General features: G+C 42.8%; 1 protein-coding gene across 3 annotated transcripts in view; it reads right to left on the bottom strand.

The window, feature by feature from the left end:
- BICD2 (BICD cargo adaptor 2) overlaps positions 1 to 26526 on the bottom strand; it is a 92802-nt gene that overhangs the window by 30482 nt on the left and 35794 nt on the right. For 2 of the 3 annotated variants that reach the window (XM_062619579.1, XM_062619580.1), the window contains exon 2: positions 13384 to 13596. The exons of the other annotated variant lie outside the window; for it this stretch is intronic. In XM_062619579.1, the coding sequence (XP_062475563.1) occupies positions 13384 to 13596 (213 nt within the window). The remainder of the gene's footprint in view (positions 1 to 13383; positions 13597 to 26526) is intronic. 3 annotated transcript variants of the gene reach the window in all.

Here is a 26526-nt window from a genome sequence, read left to right as displayed (position 1 = left end):
CACTGATAAATCTCTGAGATCAGAGGATGACTTCTTGAATCCATCTACAGCTGCTTTTCAAATTTCAAATCTAAACGCTTAGCAGCTTTCTGTGTCCTTTACTGCCACATAGAAAAGATTTAACCCTTCCAAAGCCTGACAATAAACTTTTAGGTAGCTGTCATCTTTTGACTCCAGAAGGGCTGGCTGAGCCAAACCAGCTCTAAGAAGGGTCACTGCTACACAACGTGACCCAAAGTAGGTTTTGAAGGGTTTTCCATGTGCTGTGTTTGCATTTTCAGATGCTAACGAAACAAGCTTGAGGTCTTCCCTCAAGCTGAAAGGAAAAGGAAGAGCTCAGTAGCTAACAGCCCTCTGCATTCAAGGCTTGCCCATCATTCTGCCAGGTTTGGGTAGGGCACAGGGATGTCCTTCCCTGGAGGACAGCTGAACTCAGATACACCTCAGGAATAGCTGAACTCAAGTTCTGACTGCAATAGTTCTCCCTGTGGCCGCAAACTAGCAAGACACTGTCTAGATGAAGCATGCTTCCGGGCAAACAGAATGAACAGTCGACTAGCTAGATTTACATCAGAAGCATAAAGAGCCTTTGCTGTCTCTTCTCAGTTTAGTCTACAGCCCACAATTAGGGGAATAAATTAGTAATAAATATGTATTTCCAACAGTAGCTCTAAGTCACATTTAACTAAATATATATAGTGACACACATATATATACACACACATTGTGACATCAAACATACTTTTTTTATATATTTCAGATTGAGACTGCTTTTCAAAAGCTAATAACCAAAGTTGGTCTCCCCTATATCTGCACTCCAGAGAAAAGAGCCATAAAACCTACAAGCGAGATAACTGCTCTGCCTGGAGAAGCAGTGGTGGCTCTAAAGAACAGTAATTTGATGAAACTGATTTCAAACCTTGAAAGCTCTCAGGGTTTCATTTCCCAACTGAAGCATATAATTTAGACTCCTCTAATGCACCAGGTGTCTTAGGAAAGTCAAAACCATGAAACCTACTGTGATAATTTGGTACAGAACAGCCTCAGGACAGACGCAGTGATGAGCTGGCAGTAATGGTGAGGATGTGGCAGGGAATCCCTTCACCACCACCAGACCTCTCCTTGACATGGCAGCTGATATCCTGAATAGTCTTGCTTGTTCATAACCAAGCCAAAGCAAGTCTAATGTTTCAGTTATTTCCATAAACCTCTTTTTCTAGCCCACTGATAGCTTCTAAATGCTCTTCTCCCTGGTCAATGTTTTTTTTCGTTGTTACCTTGGTTTTCTGATTTTAACATCTGTTAATCTGTGAGAATTACTGACCAAAACCCTCCCACTTAATGACATTACAGAAGAACTACTCTGTGCTGTGCTCTATAGTCTAAAACTGCAGTTGCACTCTGCTGTTGTCCCTTTGCAAATCCACGTTAAGTTTGTCCCACCAGGAATATCCACAAACCACATATTTTCAATAATCATAAGTACAAGATTCTCTTGTTAATTAAAACTGCCATCCCCTGTCCCAAGGTCTGTTGGAGGCTCATTTATTTTCCTACTCTTATCTCTTGCTTTAATATTAAAGGCCTATTTTAAAGGTTATAATCCATTCACACTGGTGACAGTCCTTCTCAGGCAGATTTAACACTGGCAGTGTAGCAGCAGGCCAGCAGCAAGTTTATGGGTCTGCAGCACTAGATACCATAAATACAACAGACTTAACAAAATTTATAACTAAAACAATATTAACAAAAAAAGTAGAAGTTAGTACAGTACCAAAAATTAGAGGTCTCCTATTGACTTAATTTGGCCATAACTAATTTCTATGCAAAGCATGAGAAAAAAGCTTTGGCTAAATTTGCACTCCCAGCATTAGTGGCCTGTTTTCACAAGGAGCCACACCTCCTGGATGTGGAGAGTGCTTAGTTTACACTACCCAATCTTACCAATCTTTCAGTAGCCTTGTTTACCACTTTGCAGGACAGACTTTAGTAACTTTCTGATGACTTAATACAATTACTTCATCCGTCTTATGAAACCTCCTTCCCTTTTCACAGCTGTATTTCAGACAGTGTGTTACATCAAGCTTGAATTCTTCAGAAACAAACAATGTGGGGACACAGCAATTGGATCTTCATCAAGCAATGACCAGAAGCTGCTTCCAGAGATTTCCTCTGTTTCTCAACTATTATCTTAGAGCTACAAGAGGCTTTGAAAAGCCAAAAGTACCACAGGGTCAGTTGCTCTGAATATACTTACACCACAGTAGCCTTTTCCTTGCAGGACACACCGTGGAGGGAGCAGGCAAGTCGTACATGCAGAACCTGGTGCACTGAAGCTGTGTACCAGTAATTAGTAAGATCCTGCTTTCTCCACTCAAAGTGCACACTCTGTTATTATGCCACTGACCTATATTTCCATAAAGGAAGAAAAAAAAAAAATCCATCTTTGGCCATTATTTTTCTAAGAACTCTTTTGATTAAACTGAATTTAATTGATTTGATTAAAATTATACTGTATAAAAATCTACATGTAGGCAAATTTGCAGCAAAACAGAAGAGTCCCTTCGTCATGAAAAGCTATGTTCATTGACCCCATGCTAGCTTTTCCTCCTAAAAGAGCTTTTGTCCAAGTTCCTATGAACTCAAATGGCTGAGACACTGTGAAGATCAAACAGCTCTGTTAGAATAACCACCAGAACATACATCACCAACATTAAAACACAGAAGGGGCAAGTATTAATTCTAGATTCTTCATTTTGGGGCAAAATACCACGACAGCAGAAGCAGTGGCACCCCATTTTTGGAAGCAGCTGTCAGTGCCTCTGCTACACCCATCTACATTGCCAGCTAGCCGTAAATAGTCCCAGTACTGCTCCTAGTACTGCTGTCTAATCTGTTACTTATGAGGATGAAATCAGTCATTTTTTCAATCTCTGCAACACTGGAGGGTCAGAATAACCCAGTTAAGGAAACCCAAGGATACCTCTTTGCTTCCAGGCCTAAGCTACCCCGTGCATAAGCAGACTGGATTTCACTGCATGCGATTACTGAATACCTGCTTAGTCTGTTCAGTGTTTCCCCTGTCAGTCTAACATACAACGGAGAGGCAGCTTTGGTTCATGGCAATGCCAGCTATGTGGGGTTTCTCTCACCTGCTCAACTCTCACAGGAGCAGACACCTTCCTCTGGGCAATCAAATGCTTGAAAGCAGCAGGGTTAATGAGTCAATCGCCAATTTCACTAGAGGGAAAGAATACTGAGCAATGTCGATTAAAAGAATCTGGACCCCCTCCATCTACAGATGATCCAGTGGGCATATATGGAGAGCTACGGAGGAATACTTCATACATTATCACTCCAAACTTACTTCCCCTAAAAACAGATCAAGAGGAATACCAGTAAAGTATATCAAAACTAAACTTCAAAGCCAAAACACAGGGTAAAAAAAAAGAACAGATTTTGATACGGTCCCAAGTGTGGCAACAGCCCAATGTTATTTCTGACAGTACAGGCACAGCCCCTCACTGGCTTCTTATGTTTCTGCCCAAGTGGTGTTTTGTCACAAGCCATGTTCTTAAAACCTACAGAATGTGACTCTAACACAAATCTCAGGAGCTGTTCTAAGCCAGTCCATCAGCACAGAACTGCTAGGTGAGACAAAGCAAATCTCTTCCCCAAGCGTATCCCAGTACTGCTTTGTGGCATACCGTACTACATGCTCTTTCTTATTTTCAAAAGAATTCCACTCTGACCTAAACAAATCTTGCTTGGATGGCCAAGGATCATCTACTTCAATGGAAGCAGTGCCAAGCCCAGGTGCAAAAAGGCAAATCTGCTTCTGCATCCTAACACAGTGCTGCCAGCACAGCAGAAGTTTTCACTGAGGAGAGGGAGGGAAAGAACAAACCTCTTGAATAAAGTTTGTAAAGTAACTTCAAGCCATGATTTCACTGATTAGAGCATTTCCAGCTACCCCTGCAACAGTGCATATCGATTTCACATTTTTTATAAGATCATAGCTGCATACGAGAGACTTCCTCCCTCCACTACTCATGCTAGTCAAGACACCCTGGGCAGGCTAAAGGTTGTGATGAAGGTTACCAGGAGCTGTGACTAACAAGAAAGACTCATCCTGCTCTTCCTGCAGCTCTGATAGGCACCTAGCAATTTAATCAGAACAGAACAATGAAAAGATCACCTGGCACGGTAAGCACGCTACCTACGATTCCCCACACAATGGAGGATTGTGGAATCTGAATTAAGACTTTGAGAATCATGTAGTTTTATCATGTCAGAAGAACAGTTATTTATTTTAATATTTCTTTAAAATCTGAAAATACACTGTTCAATACAGTGTTCAAATAGTGACTAGGCAGCAGCCATTACAGCAAGACAAACCACGGTTAACATCTTCCCTTTGAATATATCAGTGCACAACAACAGAGAAACCACAAGCAGATGCCTCCTTGAGTCTGTGCAAAGCAAGCCAACTGAATTTCCGTGACAATTCATCTTCTTTGGAATGTATTTTTATTATGTTTCAAATGGTTACCAACTACATGCAGTGCTTCCTCCTTGTAAAAACACTCAGCTCTCATCATTCTTAAAAACAAACACCAAAAAAAAAAAAAAAAGCTTATCTGATCCCCAGCCGCACTGCTCACATCAGATGTGACTCCTTCAGCGTATTTTAGCACCATTTGAATGCAATCCTGTCCACACAGTTTAAAAAAATAGTAATGAATCAATGAGGATCTGCTATACACTGCTGTGGGGTATTATTTGAGCATCACACTGGAATCCAGAAGGGACCTAATAAACCATAGGTAATCAGCTCTGCCAGAACCTTTGTGCTCAGAGGCTCTTCCATTAGAAGTTAAGCGTTGCCATGGAATTCTTGAAGAAGAAGTAGGGAAGAATCATCTTCATCCCCACAGCACTACATTGAAAGCCATGCCACACAGCTGCTTTGCTCCGAGATTCGGTGCTGATGAACAGACCAGTTTCTAGGAGCTCTCCTGCAGCCTCTTCCGTACCATGTAGGGAATGGCAGCACACAATGATGTGGGATATCAACCCTGCAGCCTCTCCTGCAGGCCGGGCAACCACATCAAGACCAAGCAGAGCAACCCTCAGAAGATCTCACTGTAGCCCACCAGGCAGAGCAGGACAAACACCGTGCTTTTTCTTTTCTTTTTTAACCAAAATACCCTTTTCTCCACAACTCACCAGCCTGCAACCTGGTTCTATAGAAGTTCATGCAAAGCTCTCAGCTCTCTCACACAGTTCTGTTCGCTTGTATGGTTTTTGTCAGCACCTTGGCTGTAGAACTGGCCCACCACCCTCCGTGTCCAACTCTTCCACTCTAACTTTGGGTTGCTGGTGGTTACATCAGCACTCAGGCAACTTCATATGGTATACAAAGCTGAAGCATAAAGCCACCCTCAAAGCCCTGCTACAGAGGCTTTCTAGCAAGGCTCACCATATTCTTCAACTAAGCCATTACCCTTTTGGTTTAGCTCCTTAAGCGAAAGGAGCTCACTCCTCGCTCTTCGTCAACTTTCAACCCCAACTCTCCATTTTCTTCTCGCCTTTTTATCTACATTAACCATCCTGCTTCTGTTTCTTTTTCTCTCCCAATTCACCCTGCCTCCATGGGCTCTCCAACCCTCTGTACCTCCTAGAGGCAAGGCAGAAGTTTTTATTTATACCTTCCTTCAGCGTAACCAAAACTCTTGCACTGCCAAAACTCCAAGCTCCAGTGCTCCACAGCAACCAAGTCTACCATCAACTTCCAGAACTTTCCAGCCTTCCTCACTCCAATTAATCCAAATATTACCACTACAGACATCTTCTTTTCCCTTGCTCTAAGTCATATTCTCCATCAAAAATGTCCTTTTCTCCTGCTTTCTCCATTTGACACTAATGCCATTCAGACCTCTTTTTCCATTCTTCAACACTCACGCTTCCAAGAGCTGCAAATCCTCCTCTGCCACTGTCCTTCCTGCTTGGAAAAAATTCTAGAGATCAAGTAGTTTTTTCTTCCTTGCCTCCTCAAGATTCTTATCATGAAAGACAATAAATCTTTCAGCACTTTCACTTCTTTAAGCTGTTCACCTATACAAGCAGCATTACATAGTAGATACTATTCAGAATGGGGAAAATAGTTTACTTCACACTATGCATACAGGTACAGAAGTGTCCTGTAAGCATATTTTTGCTATATGATTAACATTACCTCAAGTTTCTTTGACCTTTGCAATATATCCAAAAATATTACAGCAATAATGTTGGGAATTTAATATGATTTAGTTGCATCAAAAATGTATCCCCCCCTTCCTGTTTATTTAAAAAAAGGAAGAAAGAGACCTCTTGTTTGATGCAGAAACACGTCTGACTACATGAACCATAGGACTTTAAATCTAGAATACATTGTAATAAACGACTCTAACACACTTCTGGCCACTTACCAGTAGTGCAGAGTCTATAACTGAGAACACAATAAAATGTTGTTTCCGCTTATTCTCTGCTATAATGAAAGCAATGCCTTCTTCAATCATGACTCCTGATACAGTTCTTAGGGCACACAGGAGATGGAAGCTCTGCTTCCTTGGCTTCAGGGGAAATCTGTTGTGCTTTTTTTCTGTATGAGTCACCAGCATGTTCAAGAGGGATAAACAGAAAGCAACCCAAAGGATTATTCATCATCTTAGTTATAAATCCTAGTGGGAAAGAGATGTATACCTGTCGTGGCCCGTAACATAACCATGCAGCTGTTCTCTCACTCCCCCACTTCTTCCTCCTCTGCTCCGGGAGGGATGGGGAGAAGAATCGCAATAATGTAACTCCCATGGGTTGAGATAAGAGCACTCCAGTAACTAAGGTATAACACAAACCACTACTGCTACCATCAATAGTAATAATGATAAGGGAAATAACAAGGGAACAGAATATAAAGCTAAAAAGGCAAAAGGAAAAGAAAACAATGAACACCAGCGATGCACAATACAAATTGCTCAGCACCCACTAACCGATACCCAGCCTGACCTGAACAGAAATCTGGGCTTTCGGCGTAACTCCCCACAGTTTCTATAGTGGACATGACGTGCTGGGTATGAAATTCCTCCTTGGTTAGTTTGGGTCAGGTGTCCTGTCTCTGCTTCCTCCTGCCTTCCTCTGCCCCACCTCCCTGGCAGAGCATGAGACTGAGAAGTCCTTGATCGGAGTAAACATTACTTAGCAAACAACTAAAAACATCGGTGTTATCAGTGCTATTCTCAGGCTAAAGTAAAAAACACAGCACTGTGCCAGCTACTAAGGAGAAAAATAACTGCTCCTGCTGAACCCAGGACAATAACTATAACCTTAGGAATACCCTTCCTTCACTGATGATGTTAAAGAAACCTGACGAACTTCAGCAATCAGATTACTGTGTATTTACAAAAGACTTGTCAGCCACCATCAATCTGAGCAGACAGGGTCACATATAACAACTTAATGGCTTACCATTGTGAAAGCTCCAAAAAATAAATGCTTCTTAGCAATTAAAACAGTCAAATATCAGAATCAGAGTCACGGAATGGTTTGGGCTGGAAGAAACCTTAGAGTTCATCCAACTCCATCCCCTGGCCACAGGCACAGACAGCTTTCACTAGACCAGACTGCTCCAAGCCCCATCCAACTTGGCCTTGAACACTGCCAGTGACAGGGCAGCCAGAGTTTCTGTGTTGCAGGGCCTCACCACCCTCACAGGGAAGCTCATCTTCCTTGTATCTGATCTGAACTTTGCCTGTTTGAACCCTTTACCTTTGTCCTATCACTACAGTTCCTGATGAAGAAATGTGAACAGAGGTGGGAGAGACATTGCTGGGAAGCCCAGTTCACAGTATGTTCACTGTTCTAACTGTAAGGCCAAGAAAGCTGACACAAGCACCTGCAGTGTTGCTGCATCCGAGGATATGGAGAGATGACTGCAGGCAATTGCATTACTGAACATGTAAGGCAGTCATGGTCAAAGGGATCTAACAGAACATGTCTTGTATCCAGTGACTGAAGATCAGCTTCCACTCAAAGCTTTTCTAATCAGAGTGCTGGCAACTGTGTCCTTCAGTGAAGTGTTTGGCTGCCCACAACCAGAGACCGAATTCTAGGTCTTCAATGAAGAATAAAGATGCCAGTGCTGGCTGGTTATTTGTTTTAGGTTTACTAAAGAGCTTGTGTGAGCTTCATAAGCCGTAAACTCAGTTAAAAGAATTATTTACAGGATTTGACTAGAGCATGTGTGAGAGACTGATCTGAAATCAGACTCCACTGTCCACTGTCTCAAAGACTGGTATGAGAAGCTGAGATGGGATACCACATATCTTTTGTCTTAGAGATGGGTGGGAGGAGTTGAGGTAAGACTCTTCCACTGTCCATTGCCTGAGGGATGAGCAGGAAAGAGCTAAGACTCTTAAGTCCATTACCTTGAGGACTGGTGTGAGGAACTGCAACCCATTATCCCAAGAATTGCTGCAGACACATGTGTGCGCAGATGCGTGCAGTCAAAGAGCTGGTTGCAAGACCAGGGAAAGTGGGCCACCAGGAACGTGTAATACGTGACATGAAGAGCAGAGGTACTCCTCCCAGGTCTTCGCAAAAAGGGAAAAAGGTAATCACCAAGACAGACATTGCCAGGGAGCCATGGCCATGAAGATGACTCCAGAAAGACCTCCGTGAGGACACTCCACGAATGACTACTATGGACCCTGAGGGACACCCTCCATGAGACATCGCCGTGAGGGCAACTCCACAAGACCCGCTCCATGGGGTACCTTCAAAGGGACTCCAGAAGGGCACCTACACAAGGACACCACCTCCAACAGACACTTGGGGGACACTCTGCTCCAATACCAACTACGAACCCTGAAGAACTCCCACCACTGACGATGATGACAATGCAACCCTGGGACACTGCTGGATCCATGGTGGTGACTCTCTCTCTCACTCTCTGCACCCCGAATACTTGCTTCATTTTCTGCCTTTTTTCCAATCTGTCCTATCGCTATCACCTTCATTGCAATAATTTCCTTTTTTTATAATAACTGTCTTTTTGTAATTTCTAATAAACAAACTGTCCAATTATGGTCCTTGACCTTATCTGTGTCTTGATTTCACTCTTGGGGTCAGGAACTGAAACAGGGTCTGGCACTGGGGTTTTCTCTAATCGGACCCTGACAGCATGAGACTCTGGTTAAACAAACTCATGACCAATTCCTCCAGTGTGAGGCAAGGGGATAGAATGGAAGGATAAACCTGACAATTTTATAGAGGTTTATGTGCTGGGTATTCTTTTTCTTGAGGGTTAAAAACAATTAAAAAAACCCCAAACCAAACCAGGATAAACAGTTGTATGTCTGTGTTTGACACAGACCTGAGAATCCCAGCATTATCAACTAAAGCATAAGAGAGTCCCCCTGCACATAGCAGGGCCTGGAAACCACACGCTGTTCATTAACCTTCAGACTGACACACACTTTCCTGATAAAACCTATTAGATATACATTTTATGAGAATTAAATATACTCATTAAACTATATTTCCTTCTTTAGTTTACATAATCAGAACACCCTTTACTTTCCTGGGAAAGAACTGCTCATTTAGTTTTCAGCTTTTCTGGGCACGGCTACCTCATGACTTCACAGCCAAATCACCCTCCAAAATCTCTTTTGGTGCCACTAAAACACTGGAGAGATGAAGAATATTAAAAAGGAACAGCAATTAGCAATTACTCAGGAGCAATTACTCCTTCCAGTGACTCTTCCAGGACAGAGGAGCTGCTGAGCTAGCTAATGACAGCAGTAAAACTCATAATCAGTAATCACTCTGCCAGCCTGTCTCAACAGGCCAAAGTTAGGTAATTCAAAAGAAAGCATCAAAACCACTTGTGCCTGCTCCAGTAACCCCAGGTGTACTGAATGTCTTCTTCCAACAACTCATTGCTTCTGTGCAAGTGTCCTGAGAAGACAAAAAAGGAATGATAGCATCTCAAACGCACAGTCATGAACGCACCTCCAACCCATGTGGGTCAACCTCTGGTTTCAACCCACCACCACTGCTACTGCCAGCAGCATCTCAAGAGGAGCTGCTGCCTGATGCACTCAATCATCTTCCTTGGGATGCTACTAAAAGCTTCAGTAACAGTAAACCTCTGTGTCCTCTCAGATAGCTGCAAAAACTTTTGCAACCAGCCCTGCCAAGCAAATCTCCCTTAAAAATAAGGCAGAGATTCAGCCTCAGTTAATTTCCTGAGTTTTGGTGGTGGGTTCTTTTGCTCTTAAACTTCCTTTTTGTTTTGACAGGAGAAGCCCCTCTGCCTGGCCAGAGGACACAGACACACATTTTCCACATCCTTCCTCCTATCTGGAGCAAATCCAGAACAGTTGCAATGGAAGCAGAGTTTCCTATTCCCCCAGACAACTTGCAAGTCAGGCAATACTGGACTTCCAAAATACACACTATAAAGAACAGATCTGCCTGCAAGTCTACTCCATCTTGTAGAAAATGGCCACAGCATTTTTTCTTTCATCACCAATCAGAAGAAATGAAGGTAGTAATTTCAACCATCTCCACGGTATATAAAGGAGTAGATCATATTCTGCCTTCTTCCCCAACACTTCCAGACTACAGCAGAACTCTATAGCACAGAATTTCCCTGGACACGTATCAACATAAAACTTTAACTACGAAATGGGCTAAAGCTAAGCTTGGCAACAGGGACTGGAGAAAACCCCACTGCTCATCTTGCTCACTACCTTACAACAACCACAACACCTCCTCCCTGATTCCTCTTACACAACAAATTAAATTTGCTATTAGAGCTGTAAATCACCACAGGAGGCCTGTGCATATCGCCCTGATTCTACATACCTGGACAGCAATGGAGAAATAGCAACTATTTGAAATTCTGCCACATTCAGATGCACCTTTTGAGAGAAAAGCCATGTCCCTCAAGATGGTCATGTTGCCTTGTTTTTTTGGTGGGCCAGGAGAAGGCCGATATCTCTGTTCACACACCGTGTGTCACTGTTTCCTACCAGTAACTACAAGGCAATTCAAACCAAAATGAAACACACAAATAGGCATCTTCAGAATTGTTCAAGGCCAGTTTGGAGCAACCTGCTCTAGTGGAAGGTGTCCCTGCCCATGGCAGGGGGTTTGAGCTAGATGAGCTTTAAGGTCACTTCCAAACCAAACCAGCCTGTGATTTTTGTCTTCTCATCTTCAGAAGAATCCCAAACCACACACTATCAACTGGCACAGGTGTTTTTACTTTAACACTACAGCTTTCATGCCGTTTCTTTTTCTCCTTTCTTCACCTCACCAGAATTTACCAGCAGGAGAAGAAACAGCTAGGCTAAAAAAAGGCAAGGGAGAACACACACACTGAGATGACACGAAGTGACAGGCAGGAAATCCCCTAACTTCAAAACTCCAGTTATTTACCAAATTAGGCTTTAATTTTTATTTTTCTTTAACTGAATTAGGTTTCCATTCAAAGTTCAACATCAGACACATCCAGTAATTATCATGAGCCTTTATTTCCAGTCAAGTAACTAACTGCATCTTCCCCTGTTCAGTATATGAGAGCATTTAAAAGAAAAAAAAAAAAAAAGTATTTAAACCAAATTAAAATTTTCACAAGAATCCTGACATCCCCAACCTCCCCTCTTCCTGCACTCTCCAGCTCTCCCTGGAGTCCAACTCACACAAGTGTGTTTGTTTAAAAGGGGGTGTGAGTGAGGTAGAAAGGCAAAGCACAAGAAAAAAAACACACCTTAAATCCATGCAAACTGACAGCTCATTCAAGTGTTGTATAAAGCAAAACACAGCTCAAAGCAGAGGTGGCTGAAATGCAGCAGTATCTAGAACAAAAAAATCACCTTCAGCTGCTGTGATGCAGGGAGCAGGATTGAAATCTGCCAACCACATGCTTTTGACAGAGTCTGGAACCCATTATGGACATGACGCTGCCTCCAGAGTGAGGAGCTTTTCTTTTAAACTGTCCTTAAAGGTTAGGAAATACAGAGAAGAGTTGTGTGTGTGCTTGCAGGGACTGATTCCTTGCCTAAGAAGAGCATATGGCCTGATTTGAGCTCTGTTCTCCCACAGCCAGGACCGCAAGGGGAGCTTGACTGGCCTGTTTGATCACCTGTGACAGTTTGCCCCACAAATCTCCTTCTCTGTCATACCCAAAGAGAGGTAGTAGTGAACCCCCAAATCTCCACTGAAGTAATCCACATTTCCTCATTAATTTTACCACCAAATATTATCCACATATTTGTTACTATGACATAAAGAAATTAAATAAGACGTTTCTGATTTTTGGCTGTGGTTGTGCATTGTACATGGAGATTAAGACGTGGGCTCTTAGGTAACCTCCTCTCCTGGCAAGGAAGGCCACTCTATTATCCCAGGTCTAGATGAGACTAGTACCCAGCGCTTCAAAGGAAAATGCAAGAAAGCGCATGAGTAGTAATTGCTAGCTGTTTACCACATCCATCTATGGTTTGCAATCTCTCTAACTTTTGCTGTCTAAATTTAAGCAATGGCTTGAGCTCTCAAAACAATCTTTTCTTCATCAGTGCCACAGAACTCTTGCTGAGCTACAGATTTCATAAGTAATTATACTTTATGTCAATTTCTCAGCAACTATTTCCTCTCAGAAACAGGCAGTTTCAATATTAAACAATAAAAGGTTAAAGGTACTTTGAGTTAGCAAGATGAGCAACCTATGAAAAAATAAAACCCATCACTTTCATGAGAGAAAACACAAGACTATAAACTTTACTGCTACTCCTTTTTTATGTTATGCTCCCGCATCCTAAAAGTTAGGGTTGGAAAAGAGATAAAAGGGGAAAGTATGTCCCAGGTATTTTGCAGCAAGAATTGGGAGCAAGGCAGAAAAAGTACATCCACAACACCACTATGCTTGGACTAAACAAATTCCTCTGCTTTTTAATGCAGCAGGAACTGATGTGGGGTACGCCCACAGCATCAGTGTGGCCCAGACAGGCAATCATCTGTCAGTCAAATCACCTCTGAGACAGTGCAGTGGTTTGTGCAGAACTAGCAGGTATTTGAACAAGGTGGAGTGAATGTGTACTGGATCAGAAGCACTGTGGCCACCACAGGCTGGCTCAGTGGATGGATCCACAAAGCTGTATTTACTGCACTGCTGAATTAGAGCTTCATCTGGATGTAGTATTTCACTAAATAGACAACACATATTATCAGTTGCCAGTATTACTGATCAGCTCAAGAATTTTCCTTATTTTTGTTACCCAGGACAAGGGCACATAACTACAATACAAGCTGTGGTACGCACTGCACACCTTCACTCACCTCTTTCAGCTCCTGTGCAACAGAATTAAGGCGTTCATTTTCAGACTGAGTGTTGGCAAGGACATTTCTGAGCTGCTTCAGTTCAGTCTGCAACTCCATAACCTTCTTCATGTAGTACTCTTCCTTGGTAGCAGATTCCTGAATCAAGGTCTCCTCTCTGCTCTCTCCATCTGCTGCTACCTTCTTGTGGTTGGTATGGGCCTGCCCAAAAGCCTAGGACAGTCAGAAAATACACCTTTTATTAGTAAACCTAGAATTTTATGTAACTTCTATTTTAAAGAGTTGAAAATATTTATGCTCCTATTTCTTTGATGCAAACTTTGGGATAGGCCAGGCCAACCAGAGGAGAGGCAAATGCTCCTTTAAATGTACCTCCCAAGATGAGAGCCAGAAGACGAACCACCTGAAGTGTATACCAATGCATGCAGCCTGAGGAACAAACAGGAGGAACTGGAACTCTGCACCAAGTCAGAAAGTTATATCCTATCATTATAATAACTGAAACATGGTGGGACAACTCACATGATGGGAGGATTGCGATGGATGGCTATAGGCTCTCTTAGGCAGAGGAGAGAAGAAAGAGGAGTTGCTCCCTATGTTAAGGAGAGCCTTGAATGTATGTAAGTCAACTACAGCAATTGTGGAAGCCCTACTGAATGTCTCTGGCTCAAGATCAGATGAGTCACCTCCAAGGGGGACCTTGGAGTAGGTATCTGCTAACAACCTCCAAACCAAGACAATAAGGTCAATGAAGCAATATTTGGGTCACCAGAACCTAGTTCTTATGGATGACTTCAACCACCCAGACATTTGTTAGAAAAACAACACAGCAGCCCACCTGCCACCCATCAAGTTCCTGGAACACGCAGAGGACTGCTTCCCTGTACACATTAGATGTGCCAAACAGGACTTGCTCCTTACAAACAAAAAAAAAAACCAAACACCTGCTTTGAAGTATCTTGGTTAGAGACAGCCCTGGCAGCAGCAATCATACTATTGTGAAGTTGGGCATCCAGCTGAGCATGCTGAAGGTTAGTGCCAAGACAAAGGTTTTAGATTCTACAAGAGCAAACTTCAGTTCACTCACTCAACTGGGAGGGATTCCACGGGAAGCTTCCACAGAAGATACAGGAACTAATGAGAGATTTTCAAGAACACTCTCCTGGAAACACAAAACCAGTTTATCCCCTTTAAAGGTAAGGGAAGTAGATGGAGAAAGAGATCCCCTTAACTTAACTGTGAGCTTCTGAGTCTGCTCAAAACCAAAAGAGAAGCATACAGGAGATGAAAAAGCACATAAATACCCATTGAGAACTACAAGGTCACTGCCAAGGTATGCAGAGATGCAGTTAGAAATGCAGAAGCTCAGCTCAAATTGAAAATGGCCTGAGACATCAAAAACTACAAGAAAGGGTTATTCAGGTACATCAACAACAAGCAAAACAGAAAGAAAATACTGGCCCACTGTTCAGCAAGAGAGAACTGGTCACAAAGAACGCTGAAAAGGCAGAGGTTCTCAACACTTCCTTCACACCTCTGTCATTACCAGCACTGTTGAGCCCCACGCCTTAGGAACAAAAATGCAGGTTGATGCAAACACAGACCCACAATCAGTGAAAGAAGAGTTGGTGTGTGAAATACTTCAGAAGTTTGACCCCTCAGAATGATGGACCCTGACAATATCCACCCGAGGGTGTTAAGAGAGCTGGCTGACAACATCACAACATCGTGAGGTTACTCTCCATAATCCCTGAGAGACTGTGGAGATAGGGGGACATCCCAAAAAACTGGAAGAAGGTTAAAATCACCCCCATCTAGTAGATGGCACTAGTCTTACCTCAGTGCCTAGGGAAAGTTATGGAATGAACCAAGACCAAAACCGCCAAAAAAAAGGTGATAGAGGGAAGAGCTGTTTCTGAGCAAGAGACCAGCATAGTATCCTCTGCCAACATTTGCAAAGAGCTGGCATCCCTAAAGGTCTGCTGAGATCTGACAGTAGCCCACATGCTGCACAGGGACTCCTAAAGGCTTTGGAAGCTGCCCTGTGCTGCCTCACTGTGCACAATGCTTGTACCTAGTGTGCAAGTTGAAGCACATGCTGAACCAGAGCAAGAATTGAAAGGTGACGAAAAAGCCTCAGTGCTGCTTAAAACAGACACACAGGCAAGGGAATAGTCACACCACCCCCCTCCCCTTCCATCACATTGAAGCAAACAGCAGAAATAGGATCTCTCCCTCTTAGCCAGTCAAAATGATGGGGAGGTTCCTGTGCCGTGAAAGAACACACCCAAGAAACAAGAAATCAACAAAAAACTGTTTCAGTGAAGGAGTTTTGTCAGGTAAGTTGCTTACGAATTCATTTGTCATATCAAACAGAATTAAAATGTTCTCCACTTAGACCTAGCGGCAGGGTAAAATAACTGCTTATACATGATTAGAAGGCCTAAGAAAGAGGGAGGGAGTTCTTGGAAGGGGGCTTAGGGCTCCTCTCATGTCATCCCAGCAGTAGCTACAATCTGATTCGTTCAGGTTTAAAACGAACAAAAAACAAAAGGGGGAAATAAAAAAACCCACCACCCACAAGAAACAAACCCCAAACTTCAGCCTGTAGCAAACATGAAAAGCTTCCCCTCTTCTTCTCCCCCCCCACCCCCCCCCCCAAAAAAAAAGTGTAACTGGTGTAATTCTCCAGCCTCAACATAAGCCAAAATAATCTTTTTAAAGAAAAATCCTTTGGTCAGCTTATCTCACATACTTTGGTTGCTATCATAGAAACAGTTGAGAATTAACAAAAGAAAACCACAACATACTCTCAATCATGCATCAGAAACCAAGGTCAGATTTTCGGAGATGCAGATACTTGCTTAACCAGTTCATACACAACCTAGAGTCAAGTACTGCACACTGGTTACCATTTGCAGAGAATGTCACCAAGCTTGCTCATGCCCCTTCACACAGGGGACAAACAATGGATCATGCTGTCCTTTTTCCAACTAGCCATGTGCAACTTCATCCCACCACTGCAGTACACAGCTTGTTCTCACGTACTGATTGCTCATCCCAGCTGGTCATGGGTTACTAAACGCTGCTCTCACGAGCAGCAGGGAGAAAAAAGCATTAAAGCTGTTTGTTAGTGATTTTAATATTGCTTTAATATCGCTTGAAATACGCATTTACATATACTCATGAAGTGAAAGCACCGCAAACTTGAACACATCCTTCTTGGTCTACAGAAGTCCTATCAAGGATGCATAAGAAACCCCATGTATAACAGTAAATTGCTTTTACCACCTTTAACTGAAAGGTAGCCAAGGATATTTGCAGCCTCTAGGTGGCTTTAACACTGTCCAGGTTGCATCACCTGACTGAGAAACAGCTTCTCGGAGGGAATAAATTCTTGCTATTGTGCACCAGTTCTGTTTCCCTAAAGAAAAACAGTTCAAGAGCAAAGGAAAAAGAGGATAAGATAAAATTCAAGTAAATCATCCATTTTTCCCCTGCACACAGTTCCCGCTTGCTTGTAGTCCTTAGAGCACAGAGACTGCCAAAACAGACATTGAGCAGAGTACAAACGATGGGGATTGGTGTTTTTTGGTGTTTTTTTTTTTTTTTTTTTTTTTGCATGACATTTATAAAATCCTCAGTTGCTCCACAATCACATACACAGATGTTGTACTACTAGACAGAGGACATATTCACTGTTGAGAAGCAGGACACTCCCAGCAACCAAGCTGTACACATCTATCAAGGGGCAGCAAGGGAAAAAGATGACCAAACACAGTGCAGTTTTGTTCCTAATGCTTCACAGACCTAAAAATCAAGCTGCTGTTTCCAAACAAGGATAAAGAAAGCTTGAAAAATACCAACACAAAGTATCACTTAAATTTTGAACCAAGAACATCAGAAAGGGCGAAGTGGCAATAGTCAAGCTTAATGCCATTAGCAGGTGGGCAGACACAGAATGAAGTTCAGCTGAGGTCTGAGTCCTGGGCTCTGGAGGCAGGGACACCTCGGGGCTCCCAGTACAAATTCCCAAGACAGAGGTGAATTTCAAGCAAGTGACCCTGCATCCCAGTTACAAAGGGGAATCATAAGGTAATGTCATGAAGAAAATCAGAAAACCATGCAAAACCTTGCATTTCAAAAAACTTCACTGTTTTACAAATACATGTTTCAGTGGGATTTACCTACAAAAAGTCACCAAGGTGATATTGCATGCAAGAGCATTACAATGGAGGGAGCAAGTAAGAAGCACTACCAGAAGGTAAATGATGGCCATCCAGCTAGTCTTTGACCTGTACATCAATCAGTCAATTCCAAAGTTGCTTAGAAGTGAGGGTACATAACCCATCTTGCATAAGGAATAAAGGGAAGAGACATCTATGTTCCACTTTGCGCCTCCTAACAATTTGCTGCCAAAAGCAATAAGCCTCTGGCATTCCCCATCCTGAGGTACAGTTGCCAGGGCTGAAGGGTTCACTAATACTGATCACTAATATTGATTACAAATACAGGACTCCTTTTAAGGAGTCATGGGATGCAGCTGCTTAAGTATCTGTAGAAATATGGAACAAAGGGGAAAATAAGATTCTGAGCAGAATGCTGAGAGCAGAGGACAGACACCAGCTTTACAGCTGCAATGCTCCAAGGTGGAAACATAAGCGGTAGTCAGTAAGAAAACAAGACTGTGCCAAAAGCTGCCAGCACTGTCCCCAAGGTATCGCAGATAGGGAGCGGGGAATCTAACCCTAAGCCTTCACATACTGATCAGGATCAGGGACTTGGAGCCACACAAATGAACCACCTGAAACTGCTGGGGACGTAACAAACATAAAAGCACTGCCCTTTCAAGATTCATACCATTTTTCAAAATGTTGGGTAACTGGATGCCTTTACTAATAGCAGCTTAAAAGTTCCAATTTCCTTTCTCTCATAATGCATAATAGTGCTGAATGCATGGCCCCCATACTCCCCTGCTGACAGTAGAGTGCTACCTCCAGCAGTCCTGGTTTTCCAAAAAACCTTCATGGACATGCATTACAAACAACACCCAGATTACAAACCATGAAGCACATACAAGCTCCAGCTTGATTTAGGCATGAAAAAAATTCAGTATTGCAGGTTTCAAAAGCTTACATACTTTAGAGGCCATGACTTAATTTTCCCCACTACAGAGAGCCTAAACCCAGAGGTGCCAACCTTCCTTTGTTTCCCCAAGCCACTGTATTTGAGACACCTTCTTTGTATGGTAGGTTATTTTGCTATCTTGAGGGGTCAGACTACTTGATTCACATAAATACAGAGCTAGGAGAAGCTGTAGTTACATGGTCTCTGCTTATCACAGATTTCCAGACAGCATTCACATTTGGTGAACAAGCTCTGAATAAACAGCATATAAAAATCACAGGTCTCTTGCAGATACTTCTTGCCACTGATATTGAAATTTGAGAATGTTTCTCTGCTTATTCCACAAACTTGGTACAAGAGCAAAAAAGCAAAGAGAGTCTTAAAAAAAAATAAAAAATAAAAAGAAATAAAATCAAAGACCAATTCTAAAATCCTGCCAGTTATCTGTAACTGAAAATGAACCAAGGAAAACACAACTACCACTGCAATGGAAAAGAAAAATTAATCCTAGCTTCAACCACAAATCCTTCAGCTGAAGGAGAGTCAAGATGTTAGTCATGTATTTGCAGTAAAGCAATTAACATTTTATATCCACCTTGGAAGGAAGTTACGTGCGTTTCTGAAGTGACTTCAAATTTGTTTTCATCTAATGCCTAGCAAAAAAAAACCAAACAAAAAAACTATTTCAATAAAAATATAAAGAATAAACCATAGTAGGTTGCTACAGGACATCGAATCAAATTACTGGGATGAAAATACCAGCAAGACATTGGCCATTTTGCACATAAACCCCAGAAACAACATACGAGTATAGAAGCAAAGGTCAACACATTCTGGAAGAGTTGTTTAAGGTCAGGCACTAGGACTTAAGCTGGTCTCTTGCCGTTAGGGATCACTACCCTGTGCTGGTAGCATCATTCTGCACCTTCTAAATGCCTTTTTTCAGATGTTGGTCATTGGCAGAAACATGCTGGACTGAAGAGATGAGAAATCTGATTCAATATGGTGATTCATTCGTGCACCTGTACCCCCTTCCCACATCGAGAGCAGCACCTTGGCTTTTGCTGTCAGTGACCAGCTGCTCTTAAAACCTCACACTCAAGTGCCATGAGAAAACAAAACCAACACACAAAACCCAACACAAAAACAGGCAAACGAGCATGAGAGGAGAAATGCTTTAAATCAAGCCACCCATCCTGCAAACAGGCCCAGGCTGACAATGGGCACTGAAGGGCATACCTGCACAAGAAGTCTCTCCCCCAGCTCCCACCTCTCCCCAGTCTCTCACCTCCCGTCCTTTCTCCCCCAGTTTGGGATTCTGGGGAATTTAATCTGCTCAGGGCAATTTTACCTTCAGAACTGCAGACTGTGGCTTTTCTGAACTGCTGTGTGGAAACCCAACTTGCAAATGAGTTTAAATAGGCCTCTTGATCTTACTGTGAAAAGCATTTCTCATCAGGAGAGCTGGCCAGGCAACAGACAAGCTACAACCACCTTTGCAAACAGTTTTCACACGTTTTGAGCAAGCTGCTCTAGTGGAAGGTGTCCCTGCCTGTGGCAGGGAGTTGGAGCTGGATGAGCTTCCAACCCAAACCATTCCACGATACTGTCATTGGGTTACCATGCAATTCTGGTATTCTCCCCTCTCTATGAGAAGATCCCACATTTTCATATTTTGCTCCTAGCAACTTCATGTTAATTATCAATATGTCTCATTAGCATTATTATCAATCATGGTATATTAAGATGCATCAGAAGATTAATTAGCACTAAAAGCCACTCAGGGTTTTTTTTCATATTTTTACACTGTCAGTCTGAATTTCATCACAAATTTTAGCACCAGTTCATAACCTAATTCCTTCTGCTTATCAGATTCAAATTAAAAGATGCTTTCCATGGCTTCAGCAAGCATTGCGCATTTTTCATTAATAAAAAAAAAAAATCATTATGACCATAATGAACTAAAATAGCAATAGCAGAGTGCAAAAACACAGTTCTGAAAGGACTGATGCCTCTTTACAGAGAGCAAGGAATTTAATAGAAGGGGTCATATTCCTCTTGTGCACTGCATTCATATGCTTTCATTTTTCATTTTCTTACATGGTTCGTGGTGCATTCTTCACTTACTAGACCAGCGCTTTGACTAACAGTTTCTCAGCAGAGTCCTTAACTGAATACACCAGACTTGTATCAAAGCCTGAAGCGGTATCAACACAAGCATTTTCATATGCTCCCAGAAAGATCATAATCCTCTGAGTACGACCTAACCTTGAGCAGTTCCACTCAGCTCCCACATCCCTCCACTGGGTGACCAGAGCTGATGGTAGTACTGGCATGATGGAGGGGCCCAGACTGGGGCCAGACGACACACCTCCTTCCAGCAACAGCCTGCTTAGATGGCCCACTGAGACCAAAGTCCTTAATACCAGCAAGGCTACTGAGCTCCTTCACACTTCTAAATTGCTGAAAGACCTTCAACTGGAGCTTTGCTTCATCTCAGTGTCCTTTATTCAGCAGTAACAGTTGGTTTTGGGTTTTTTCTCCTTCCTAGTAGATGGTGCAGTGCTGGGTTTGGGCTTTAGTTTGGGAATAATACTGATAACACATTGATGTTTTAGTTGCTGCTTAGTAGCGCTTACCCTGACCAAGGACTTTCGGAGTCTCATGCTCTGCCAGGAAGGAGGGGCACGGGAAGAAGGGAGGAAGAAGAGACAGGACACCTGACCCAAAATAGCCAAAGGGATATTCCATACCACAGCACATCATGCCCAGTACAGAAAATGGGGGGAGTTACCCAGAAGGCCCAGATCACAGCTTGAGTCGTGCTGGGTATCAGTCAGCAGGTGGTGAGCAATTGCATTGTGCATCACTTGTGTTCATTGTTTTCTTTTCCTTTTCCCTTTTAGTTTTATATTCTCCCCTCATTTCCCATATCGTTATTATTATTCATGGTGGTAGCAGCAGTGGTTTTATGTTATACCTTAGTTACTGGAATGTTCTTATCTGAACCCATGAGATTTACATTCTTTCCATTTTCCTCCCCATCCCACCCAGGGGGAGGGTGTGGGGGCAGTGGGTAGTAAGGGTACGGCTTTGTGGTTCTGAGTTACCAGCTGGGCTTAAGCCATGACACACAGGCACTAGGGAAGCTACAGCTGTAACAGAACTGGCATTTTGTGCCATAACAATACTAGAAGAAAGTGCACTACAGGAGCTAATGCTTTTAAGAGACCGAAATTTGAGAGTCAAAAAGAAAATAAAACCTCCCAAAACCAAACATGAGTTTTTTTTGATACCACAATTGAAGGTTAAGATGATTTCTGGGTCTTGTGCTGCATGAATTATTCCCATGCAGGCTCCTATTTGTTCCCCTCAGAGACAGGAGGGCAGCATGGCAGAGGAAAAGCCAGCAGCACAGTCTCCCTGCCCCAACGCACCTGCCCCAGTAGCCCAGAAGGGAAGTTTTGGCAATGCCAGAGAAGAATGAGCCAGGAAGGTCAGGATGGCAGCAGAGTGGTCAAGCTCTGGTGCTCCTTTGTATCCATTCAAGCTGTGCTAGTGTGATCAAACTTCCCCAAGATTTGACAAGGTTTCAAATTCAGCAGGAAGAAATGCAAATGCCTTATAAGATCACAGTGCTCTCCCTTCACAGATTACAGGAACATTTCAGAGATGATTTAGAGGGATTGTTTGGTTGTGTTTTTTTTTTTTAATGGTAAAAACACACAGAGGCCTATATTTAGAATATATTGCTTCAGTGCACTGCCACTGGGATGAAAAGATTTGATGACAGGAGTCTAATTTAGCCTGTCAGCTTAGTTATCTAGACATTTAACCTTATTAACTTGCATAGTCCAGAGGGCTAAAGGCAACTGTGCCTAAATCCATAGCTAAGCAGCAACTCTACATCTTGTTACAAGAGCTAGTGGCCAGATGTTGGACACAGCTGGGAAGGGGGCTGTAGCCTCCTCTCACATCCTTCAATATATACTCCTTTGATATCACCCACCAAAAATAGTATGTAAATCTGAGGGATAAATCACAGGCAACTGAAAGCAGCGGAAATGGCTCAGAGTAATGCAGGAGCCACTCCACTTAAAATCACCAGCACTTGACTGCTTTTGTTCAAGGCATGAGTGCTCCGTTTCCATCACTTTTCTGATTTGGTATGTAGGATCCTCTTCCAGGCTGAACCAAGGGATCTAAAGGTTTGAAGAGATTACTGAAGTACAGAGTTTGACTGCAGGTTGGAAATCGCTCAAACAGCTAAAAATCAGTATGCTTCCAGACTGAATTCATGTGAAAAGGCATTAACATGACAGGCCTTGAGTCACGAGATTTAGAAGCACACACAAGATCCAGCATGAGGAGAATCAATAGCGTCAGTTCTTCCCTTCCTGGCCCTACCTTACCTGCCCTTGCAGACGCAGAGCTGCTTCCCTGCCTGCTTTCTACTTGGCCAGTCACCTGGAAGCTATTCCTACACATTACAATTCTTGCCCTTCTGCTCCCTCATTCTGCAATAAAGGTTTGGGTCATTAGCAAGCAAAGCGTTATAATCCTGCCTGACTTACTAAGTGCAGGCAGATCAGACAGCATGAGCTGAGCAAGGGCAGCAGCAGCAGTGAAGGCACAAGATTTCCATAAACCACTCTTCCCCAGGCGCAGAAGTTCGATTTGACAACTGCTTGGGAAAAAAACAAACAAACAAACAAACAAAAAAAAAAAAACCCCAACACAGAACAACAAAACCCACACAAACCCACAAGGCAAAAATTATAGCAAAACCAACAGTGTGAAGATTGTACTGCAAAACAACCCAGCCAGACTTCTTCTGTGACCTGCATGCAAATAGGGCAAGAGCTACATACTTCAAGACTAGAAAAGTGCTATTTTGAGAATTTCCCAGAGAAACTAGAAATCTCTTTGGACAATGTAGCTGTGCACCTTCCACAGCAATTCCCCACTCATCTCACACATTCAAACAGCTTTCTTAATTTCAAAGTTGTCATAACACGGACACCTGCCCATATCAAAACCACCCCTTTGTTTTACGAAGGCCACACACCAGGAATGCAAGCAGCCATTATTGCTGGACACTCCTGACACAAGGTGAAACTTCTTGGGCTGTCCCATCCTGCCCTACTACCAAATTACATTTTGAGGCAGCTCCTATTTTCCTCATGGTATGCAGATAAAACACAGCTAGGAGGGGCAAAGTTTGCTTTTGTTCATTTAAAACATCTGCTTAACATGTCATCCCACAAAATGGCCCCATGAGCATCACAGAGACACAAAAGGCAGAATGGGAAGGGAGGAGCCACGGAGGAGCACCATGGGGAGCAGCCACCAGCCTTTGTGGCAAAGGCAATCCCTCTGACTGCAGTGACCTCCCCTGCACTGCAAACAGATGGGCCTGCAAATGGGTCAGGCTGTCACACATAATTCACAGGAGCCTCCCCATGAGTTGTTATGATTAAGCCAATAGCTCTGTGCTATTACTAAAAGCAAAATCAAAAGCCGGTCACAGATGAGTCACAGTCTTCCCATCCACCTGGAACACACACCCTTACACAGACTGCAAGGGTTGTGTCAGGTGTAATGCTACACTGAACAGCAGTGTAAAAGTAATGAAACACATTTTATGAAAAGGCTTTTGGATTTGATGGAAAGTAAAAGACTTGTATTGTGTGTCTCTCAGACTGCACAGGGAAGACGGCAGCTTAAGGTAGCGAATTCATGCTGCAGACTTCAGTACCTCAGGTCTCTTTTTCTGAGAGAAGACCTACATGATCAACACTTGCATTAAGCTACAGAAGGGTCTCAATTTACTGTAACACACACATAACACTAGGTAAGGATTTACACTTACATCTTTGATTCCTGCTGCTCTTAGAAGATGCTGGAACAAGGGAACCGACAAGCTATTTACTGAAGCCGGGCACATTTTTACAGTCTCTCTCATCCTGAAAATTTAACTCTCACAGAAAGGAAGAAGTGTTACTTCTTTATGAGAGAAAATGAGACAAACAGGTTGAAGGCCTTACTCAAGGATAAACATCAATCAACTTGAGAGAAAGAACAAACCCAAAGCCTGCAGAGTCTCCTAACCAGGCAACCTTCAGCTTCATTTCTCTGCCTCCCTACAAATACTTACACTGAGAATTTATTTCTGCTTGCACACTTTCTCAAACAGTAGTATCCAGCTATCCAGCCTGTGCCTGGTCACTACAGCACTGAACAAACAAGCATGCAACATGCAGAAAAGGTGATCCATCAAGGTACCTGTGAGAAAAATCACAGAATCCCAGCCTCGTTTGGCTTGGAAGGGACCTTAAAACTCACCCAGTTCCAACGCTCACCCAGTTCCAACCCCTGCTACGGGCACAGGGACACCTTCCCTTGGAGCAGGTTGCTCCAATCTCTGTCCAGACTGGCCTTGAACACTGCCAGGGATGGGGCAGACATAAATATCCAACAGGTTTCTTCAAATCTAAATCAATATACTTAAGGAAAAAAAAAAACAAAAACAAAACAACAAAACCAAACACCTCATCTCTGGAGAAATGCAGGGGGCAAGGGGCCACCTGAGCAGACAATAAAATAACACACCGTGTATGCGGCAAACCAAATTTGGATACACACAAAAGAAGTCCTTTTCAAAACAACTTCAAGAGCTCCAGGGAGAGGTGAAGAGGTTTCGTGCCACACGCCCTCCATCTGCGTGACCTACATCTGTCCCATTTCCTTGTAGGGTCCTTTTTTTTCTTCCTTGTTCACCCAATCTTATGCTGAAGAACAGAGAATGAATTGGAGAATGACACCAGGAGAACAATTTCACCTCCAAGGTCAAAAGGCTGGTCAATAATGTAACACCACCAACTTGCATAAAACAAGATCACCAATGCAAATCTAGCCGAAGTTTAGCACAGGCACAAAGATCTATGCTAGGAAAGGAAAGAGTGGGCCAAAAAAAACAGAGAAAAATCCCCCTATGCTGGTGACACTGTTGTTAGGTACTGCCTTTTCCCAACCTAGCAAACTGCTGACATAGGGGAAACTCACAACCTTCCACTGCCTAAAAAGACCAGAATTTTCCTGTCCTCATCCAAATTTCATCCCTCCCAAAGGTTAAAGGAAACATGCCGCAGGGGAAAAGAAAACACCAAAACAGTCAAGAAACCAATAAGAACAACAAAAAACCTGCCCTTGCTCACAAAACTGCTTGCTAGTATTAAAGTAGAATCTAATTTTTGCAAGAGCTTCCCTTCAGATAGACTGTTAAGTAAGAAAGTAAAGTATTAATAGTTGTAAGTCTTCAGTAAGCTGGTTTTATTCCCAGCTCTTCAGTACATTTCTCAGCCAACTTTTTGGACAACTGTTTTATCCCTTTCTGCTTCAGTTTCCTGACCTACTGTAGGGAAACAAGAGTCCCAGTGCCCTCTGAAGTACAAGACAGCAGTAAGTCTACGAGAAAAGGAGGACAGGAACACAATAAACAAGTTTTGGGTTTATGTTTCACCTACTGCATTCTTCCATTATATGAAGCAGCAGGTGAAACCAACCTAAGCACTAGTCCAAAAATACGGTTATCTCCAGAAGCGATTTATACAGCCAGGAAGAAGGACAAACTTCAGCCTTGGTAACACCCCAGCACTTCTATATTTTGCAGTCGTTTTCACAGTCCTTGAATTAGTAAGTTTTCTTCATTTAACTTTGTTACAAACTCAGGTTGCAAGGAGAGCAATTACTTGTGGACGTCATACTGAACACAAGACGCTTGTGCTTACTCCCTGCTTGCACCCCAAGTCATGACTAGTATTTCCCATGTGTTTCCATATGATCACACCACTGGCCTAGAGCCATCCCTCCAGAAGCATAGTCTCCAGAAGGAGCATATTTGCATTTTTATACCCTGAATCAGATGACAGAATGGAAAGCAATTACACAATATTTTTTTCCATTCTTACTGATATTCTGGGAAGGGACAGAATCCAAAGGGACCTTGACAGGCTT

This window comes from Pezoporus occidentalis, unplaced genomic scaffold (assembly GCF_034315485.1).
Source record: "Pezoporus occidentalis ecotype Australia unplaced genomic scaffold, CSIRO_AGI_Poc_V1 ctg212, whole genome shotgun sequence".
In the NCBI taxonomy this organism is placed as follows: domain Eukaryota; kingdom Metazoa; phylum Chordata; class Aves; order Psittaciformes; family Psittacidae; genus Pezoporus; species Pezoporus occidentalis.
Note: the sequence above shows the minus strand (reverse complement) of the source record. Positions and strands in the feature narration are given on the sequence as shown.